Raw genomic sequence first — 8,569 nt, forward strand, 5'->3', positions numbered from 1 at the left:
GAGTAGCTAAAATAGCAAGAAAGTGTCCCAAAGCGTTTACAGAAAACATCCAAAAAAGCAAAAAAGGCCCACAGGCCGGGCAGAAAAGCCAAAAACAAAGAGATCACAGAGGATCAAGGACCTTCCCGGTCTCCACATCAACAGAAGGCTCCGGAGGGAACATCGAAATCGGGACTGCATCTACAGCACCATCGTCCCGGCTTGAAACCTCCACACCAGGCCTGTCCTCAGCCAGGGGTGAAGTCGGATTCACAACCGGTACCTCGGGGTCGGACACTGGAGCCTTGGGGTCGGACACCGGAGCCTCATCCTCGGCAGGAGCAGGAACAATCTTCCCCTCCACAACCATGTTATCCGTACTGAATAAACTCAGATCCAGATCGGGAGCAAGAACCCGGACCTGATCCCTCAAATTCACAAACATAGCATCCATACCCTTGGCCACATTATCTTCCAGCTCGTAAAATTCATCCCGAGCAGATTGCAACTTCTCCTTCGTCTCCACAAGCTCGGCATACAGCTTAGTATAGTTCTCCGTCGCCACCCTCGCCATCTCCTCAGAAGTCTTCGCCGCCGCCACAGCCGCAGTAGCCCTAGTTTTCTCTTCCTCCAAAGAGGCCTCCAACTCAGCAATCCTGGCAGCCTTCAGTTGACTAACTTTGTCAAGCTCGGACCATGCCTTCTCAAGTCGGGAGCTGGTCGCCCCAAGGGGAGCTTTCTTGAACTCCCGAGCAATGGCGGCATGAAGACTAGCCATCCGAACACAGCTCCGTGCCATATACTGAAAGTGATGCTCCATAGACGCATCATCAGTAGAAATAAAGGTCTGGGGGAGAATGTGCTGCTCAATCCAACCAAGAGCGTCAAAGTCCTTATCATTGAAGCCGGCAAGCTCTTGAGAGGTCTTCTGTTTCTTGGGGGGAGGACCCGAGGTCGAAGACGGGGAAAGGTGACCGAGTCCGGAAGTCGGAGGATCTTGAGTTATAGCTCGGAACTGAGGAGTCGAAATGGTCTTCGACCGAGTCTGAACACCCACAGTAATCTTCTGCGGAGAAGATCGGGCAGAAGCCTCGGCCTCGATATTCCGAGCAGCAGCAGACTTCTTCGACCGACGAAGGAACTTCATGGAATCAGCCTGAGAAGACATCTCTACAGAAACAAAAGAAAGGGATTATCACAACAGAAAAAATCACCAAAATAAAGTCAAAATACTAAAGACGAAATCTCAAAGAGGTCGGGAACTACCTAACTCGGAACGGAGAAGGCTTGGATCTCCCAACATTTTCTTCGTATCCAAGTGAGGTGCCCGACCCCATAAACTGCTCAACACACCCACAAAAGCCTGCTCCACCTCATCTAGGCTCTCAAAGGTATACTTAACCGACACTACATTCTCCTGCCAACGAAGAGGAAAAGAAGGCTCCCCACTCTCATCTAGAAAGAAAGGTCGGACATCTCCAGCAGCCCGGACCTTGAAATAGTAGTTCTTAAAATCATGAAATGACTCATCGTACAAGGTACAAAACTTCTTTCCGGCGTTTGCCCTAAAAGAGACCCAAGACACCTTCCCTCCACCCGACCCCGGCTTCGTCAACACAAACAGATAAGAAAACAGGGAAACAGAAGGGGAGACGCCCAAAAACTGACACAAAAGTTGAAACAGCTTTAAAAACGCCCAAGAATTCGGATGGAGTTGCGTAGGGGCAAGGTTACAAGACCAAAGGACCTCGGACTCCAAGTCGGTAAAAGGAAGTCGTACACCCAGCTTAGAGAAAAAACAATCGTAAGCATAGAAGAAGAGCTTCTCAGAACTTTCTAAAGGCGGGAAACACACTCTCTCCTCGGACTCCGGGGCTACTAACTCATAATCCCGCTCAGACTCCCTATTCTCACATATACTACACTCCCTACGGAACCTAACTAGATACTCAGAATCTACAACAGAAGGGACCCTTAGAGGAGCAGGATCTACCCAACCAAGACCACTCGGAATCTTGGTCGACATTGCTTGAAACACCTTTCGAGACATAAAAATCTTGCCTACAAAGAAAGAATACAACAGCAAGGCAAAAATCACACAAAAAGCAGAAAAAACCCATTCAGCAAAAGCAAAAGAAAGCAAAATTCTTTTAGAAAGAAAATGCGGCAACCCGAAACAAAATAAACAGGAGAAAAGAGCCCCCCCCACATACATACAAACAAAGCAATGGCGGCGCCTCTTTTCGGGGCAACCCAGGCAAACAGAAGAAAAAGAAGCAGAAGCATATGTACACAAAGAAAATGAAAGACAAGAGCAAACCTGGAAAGAAGACGACGAGCTCCGATACGGGGAAAACGAGAACAGCGGCGCAAAGGAAACCCCGGAAAAACGCACAGAAAGAATCGGAGAAGAAGAACAAAAAAGGAGCGGCGCTCAAAGGTGGCGAAAACTCAGGAAGCGGAAAAGGAACAGAACAAACGAAGAAAAAACGAGAAAAAGGGGCAAATATATAATGCCTTCACAGAGTCCGAACGGAAATCAAGGAAGAAACGGTAAAATGCAATAAATGCAGAAACGGCCATTTTTCGAAAATTTGAAAAGAACTACTATGCCTGAGCTCGATCTCTCGAAAGGACGAACTCAGGCAGGGGCATTGTTCATACCCTGACCGAGCTCCCCAAAGTCGGTCAGATCACAGAAGGTCCGACCTCATCCCAAGGCCCACGCCTGAGGTCGGACCTCGGACAAATAGGCTAAAGAAGACCCATCAAAAGGAACGTAGCCCAAAACCTAAAGGCCGAAAAGGCCTGGGAAAAGGCGGTTCCGCAAAGATAGAAGATAAAACTCCCAAAAGATAAGATAAGATAAGAATATCTTATCCAGGGAAGATCACGACCAACTACTATAAATACACTGGAGCACCCAGGTATAACTCATACTCTGATTCTACTCAATATCTGCTTGGACCCATGCTAACTTAAGCATCGGAGTGTCATTGCAGGTACCACCCCCCGTTCAACACACCAAGCTCGGGTCACAGAACCCCTACCTCGGGCCTTGCCAGACGACCGAGCTATACGTTTCAGGTAACCCTCGGAACAACTTATATGTTGGGTAATCTTCTGTTTTGGATATGTATTTTTAATGGGGTTCGGTTGGAGTATTATGTTGGGTTATCATGTTTTTTCTGATTTGGTCAATAAAATAAATTATAAGTGATGGTAACAAATAAAAAGATAATGTCATAGTATTATGGTTCAATTTGAATCAGTTTGATGTTTTAAAATTATGAATTTGAGTCCATGTGAGAGCTTCTTGTACTTAGTCCCAATTGTAAACTTGTTATCATAATAGAGCATTGTGTATCTCCACTTGATGACTTATATTTAATTAGATCCCAATAATTTATTTGTTGTTTTGTTCATGGAATCTGAGCCAGCTGGTTGATTGCTTAGTTTTGATATTTATTAGTATATTTTTACCTTGAATTTTATTTTCAATTTATAGTGCAGAAAAAATTAGCAACTGTAATAAATTAAGAGTTTTTGTATCAAAAACTGTTAGCTTGCTAATATGAGTATGTGATTATGTAATGGGTGTTTTATCTACTTGTAGTTTAATTAAAATGATAAAAAAAGTTTACTCTTGAGTGTTGTCAAACTGGGTTTTAGAATTTATTTTATTTTTATGCATTTATTTTTTATTGTTTCTTAGGAAGTGATGATGGATCGTTCTGAACAAATTAAGCTATGTGTTGGATATTACTGGATCATGAGAACGCAATCTGACACGATGATGTTGTTTCTTTTAGTTACTTTATATATGTATATTAGGAATAGAAGGAGGGGTCATTCTTCAATTGGGCGAAGAGTGAACACATTGCCATTAAGGCGAGATGCATTAGATAACATCATTGGGACGGGTGGAGATAGAAATTGCATATGGAAGTTAAGAATGAGTTTGAATGCATTTGCTAATTTGTGTGAATTGCTACAAGTTCAAGGTGGGTTAGATGATGATGGTCATGTTGGCATCGGCGAGCAAGTAGCAACTTTCTTGATTATATTAGCTCTTCATACCAAAAATCGCAGTGAACAAGTTAGGTTTTATAGGTCTGGTGAAACTGTTAGTAGGTATTTTCATAAGGTGTTAGGTTCAGTTTTGCGTGTCCAAAGTGTGTTATTTGCAAAGGCAGACCCTGTACCAGAGGATTCTATAGATCCCAGATGGAAATGGTTTAAGGTAAGGTATTGTATAAACTTTAAATTTGTATTGGTCAACTTTATTTGTATATAATAACTATTTTGTTTTGTCCATTTGATAGGGTTGTCTAGGAGCATTAGATGGCACTTACATAGATGTCACAGTCCCCAAGAGTGATAAATCTAGGTATCGGACAAGGAAATCTAGAATATCCACCAATGTCTTAGGAGTTTGTAATCGAAACATGAATTTCGTCTATGTCCTTAGCGGTTGGGAAGGATCGGTATCTGATTCAAGGGTACTTAGAGATGCCATTACTCGACGTAATGGCTTGAAAATACCTGTTGGTATGTTTAAATTAATCTCTTGATAAGTGCATTAGCTATCTATTAAAGAATTACGATATACCCCTTATAATTTTTCCATCCTTCCATTTTAGGGTCTTATTATTTAGTGGACGCTGGCTATACCAATGGTAGAGGATTTTTATCTCCTTATAGAAATGTCCGGTATCATATCAATGAGTGGACTCAAGGTCATCGTGCACCACAAAATCGTCTAGAGTTATTTAATAAGAAGCATTCATCGGCTAGGAATGTGATTGAGCGGTTCTTTGGGCTGCTTAAGAAGAGATGGGCAATTCTACGAAACCCTTCATTCTATCCAATTAGAATCCAAAGCCACATTATTATTGTGTGTTGTTTGTTACAAAATTTTATTCGTATGAACATGGATGTTGATCCCGAAAAAGATGCAACTCTTTTACCGGAGCATATACTCGTTGGAGATGCACTGTTGTTGATGAAGCCGACGTAATTGATGCTGTGGAAAGTAGCCATGAGTAGACTCAATGGCATGAGGACTTAACAACTGAGATGTGGAAAATATGGAGAGGAGAACATGGAGCGTAGAGTTTCAAATTTTTCCTAGTTTTATCATATCTGCAATTGTCGTGTACTATGAATTGTTTCTCTTGAAATTGTTTGAGTTTTTCTAAGGCGTAATGTATTTGCATACTAGGTTTAATTAGTTGTGTTCTAATTTGGTTGAAATTGTTGAATTATGTTGATATTCTACTAGTGATTATTTAAATTCTGTTGCAATTGTTAATTTATTGTAGTGTTACTCTATTACAAATCTGCTAGCCAGTATTAATTTGCTAAAATTCTGCTAGTCACTTGATATTTATTCTGTAGTTGCTGTTATTGTAAGTCTGTTGTAATGCTGATAAAGATTCTGCTGTAACTGATTTATAATTCCGATAGTAATTCCGTTGGTCTGGTGCTCTTTTTCCTTTATTGTGCAACTACATTATTCAGCATCAATGGCTTCCATACCTCGTCAGTGGACTGAACAGGAAACTGAACAATTTGTGGTCTTCATGGAGGAATTGGTTGTTGAAGGCAAGAGGGCGGATGCCGGTCAATTTAAACCCGGGGCATTTCAAAAGCTGGCAGATAAGATGAATGAGAAGTTTCCTGGATGTGGCCTCATTGTGAAGCACATCAGAAATAAACACAAGCGACTAAAAGAAAAATATATGTATGTGGCTGAGATGTTGGGTTGTAGCGGCTTTGGATGAAATTCGGAAAAAAATGTGTGTTGAAGTCGATAGCAAGCAAGTATTGGAAGCTTGGGGAAAGGTATGTTTTTCGTTTTTAATCACTCCTCTTGCAAGATTTTTAAATTTACAAATCTGAATTTCATTTTTGCTATGTTTATTAATGTCGACGTTGGTTTATGGTATAGGGTCGCAACGTCACCCTCTACACTCCCGGCAAGCCGTTTCCTTTGTTTGAACGTCTTGGCAATACTTTTGGTAAGGATAGAGCTACCGGTGTTGAAGCATGCAGTGGCAAAGATGCTGAAGAAGATGTTACTCCGAGATCTACATTTGCTGCGGCCACAGCTGGTGGCTTGGGATTAGGCAGCGAAGATATTGACATGGAGGATTTAGGGGCTACTAAGAGTGAATTACCCAACACCTTCTCGACTTCTTTTGCTTCATCAAGTGAGAGAAATCAAGGACGTTAATCTACAACTAAGAAAACCAATGATGCTGCAATCCTATCAAACTTGGCTAAAACTTTTAAGTCCGTAGTAGAAGATCAAGAAAAGCATGTGCAAGTACTAGCAAATGCAATGAGTGGGGTAAATGACCAAGTGAATCTGGGCAGAACTTTAAAGAGTATTGGCTTTGACACAATGGAGATTGTGCAAGTTGCAAAGAAATTTGTATAGAATCCGGAATTGAAGGCAACCTTTTGGAGTTTGGACGAGGAAAAGGCAGTATTCGTACGAGATATAATGGAAAACTTTTAGCTATTATTAGTGTTGTTGGTTTAATTAGTTGTTATCTTATTAAGGTCTATTGCTAAATACTGTGGGTACTTTGTTATAATTGAACAGGGTTTAGGTAATTGTTGTATTATTAAAGTGCAATAGCTATATATGCACCTAATTTATGCATGAATTGACTTTTATTTGTAATCTGCAATAATATGTGTTGATATTTTGGTTTATGCACCTAAGTTATGCCTCAGGTGTTTATTAATTATATTATGCAAATTTACATTTTATACTGTGCAATTATGCATTATTGCAATCAAATTCTGTAATTCTGTTGTCGATTTTCGAATGTATTGTGTAATTTTGTCCTTAAAGTTATTTACTTCTGCATATTTAAAATTAATTTCTGCATTCTGTTTGTTAATTTTCTGCACTTAGGTACAGTTGAATTTTAATTGTGCAGCTTACTTTTGCACAACAAAGTTGTGCACTTCTGTAAAATTTGAACACAACAAAGTTGTGCACTTCTGCAAAATTTGAATCAATTTTTAGGTACATTAAAATACTGCACTTCCTGTATTGATTTCATACATGATGTTTACAGCTTGAGTTTCAAATTCTCCAGTTACATATTAGTGCAATGCAAACAAAATATACTTCAAATACTCATTGCTGAAAGCAAACAACAGGCCAAATTAAATTTCAAAGAAACCACTTTTCATTCAATTTTCAATTCATACAATTTTCAATCATACAATTATGTTGAATCCTAAAACTATACCAATGGAACTCTTATGCTATTGTTTCTCAGATGTTTATTGTACAAATACAGTGCCACATAATTGAAAAAAATTACAACTTGATAAAGTAATATTTGTTCCAAAGTTGCAGTTGTCTCAAGCCGTTCAACATTTGATCCATGACCAAGTTCTGTTTGTGCATACCAACCAATTATTTGCATCTTATAAGCCAAAGCCAACCATTTCTGCTGCTGTTCATAACTGTCTGATCCTTTGATAGCAGGCACAAACATTTCTTGCAAAAAGAAATTCAATAAACACATTCAAAGATTGAAATAAGAGACAGCTTAAGCTAAATGCATTACCACAAAAAAGCATATAGCTCAAACACCAATTTCTATTCTCAAAGTATTAGCATGAATTCACTGGTAAATGGATGGATTATAAATATGGATTTCATCAACATTTCCAACAATAATAAATAATAAAAAGCATCAACAACATGAAGCCTAATATCAATATATAATGCATCTTTCAAGATGTCACCTAAACACTTCAATCTACTCAGGATTATAAGCTAAATACTTAAATATATTTAGATCAAAATTAAAATATGGATATTTGTAATTGCAAAGCATTAAGAATTGCAATACTGAGTATTGACGCAAATCAGGCCAACAACTGTAGTTAATTGCTCTTCGCCATATGAAAACAAGAAAAATAACAACACAAACAAGTAGACAGATGTTGAAGCCATCAATCGGTTGAACACAGTACACAACAAGCAAAGCAAACCCTAACTTTCATGTGTGGTTGTTTCACCAAGATAAATGAATTTATGAATAACTTGTACATGCTGTCGTTCAAGTGTTATTTCGGCATTGATTACATTGCAGCAGAAAACAAAAGGGGAAAGAAAAACAAGAAGAAGAAATATTCCATCCTATGAAGCACTTACCAAGTTAAGCCCAACGAACTATCATCACAACAATTGATCACCATAAAATTCTAAATATATCAAAAGTATCGACTAAAGTATCCACTAATTTGTAAAGTTTCATAAGTAAATTTTTTCAATTACTACTATTTTAAGCACCGTATTCCCAAAATTGCAGCAGCTAGATATTTCAAGGACCGTATTCCCAAAATGTGGTAAACCTTAAACCGTAAATTGCAAACTCCTAACTCTTAAAAATATAGTATAAGCTGTAAATAGATACCTGCCAAACGCGGAGGAAACGACTTCTTCTTCGACGCTAATTCAACACAGGCTTTTCATCAATGAGCCGCCTTCCTCTTTCCCTCTCGTAAACGGAACCTATCAAACACACTCGCAATAATTAATACCAACAATTAA

General features: G+C 39.2%; 1 protein-coding gene across 1 annotated transcript; it reads left to right on the forward strand.

Annotated features, from left to right (window-relative positions):
• Nucleotides 1-3,703: 3,703 nt before the first annotated feature.
• On the forward strand, nucleotides 3,704-5,765 carry LOC130949386 (uncharacterized). The gene is made up of 5 exons (XM_057878124.1): nucleotides 3,704-4,222; nucleotides 4,305-4,530; nucleotides 4,623-4,995; nucleotides 5,380-5,390; nucleotides 5,503-5,765. The coding sequence occupies exons 1-5, from the start codon at nucleotides 3,704-3,706 to the stop codon at nucleotides 5,763-5,765; spliced, it is 1,392 nt and encodes a 463-aa protein (XP_057734107.1).
• The last annotated feature ends 2,804 nt before the right edge of the window (nucleotides 5,766-8,569 follow it).

This window comes from Arachis stenosperma, chromosome 9 (genome assembly GCF_014773155.1).
Source record: "Arachis stenosperma cultivar V10309 chromosome 9, arast.V10309.gnm1.PFL2, whole genome shotgun sequence".
NCBI classification, from domain to species: domain Eukaryota; kingdom Viridiplantae; phylum Streptophyta; class Magnoliopsida; order Fabales; family Fabaceae; genus Arachis; species Arachis stenosperma.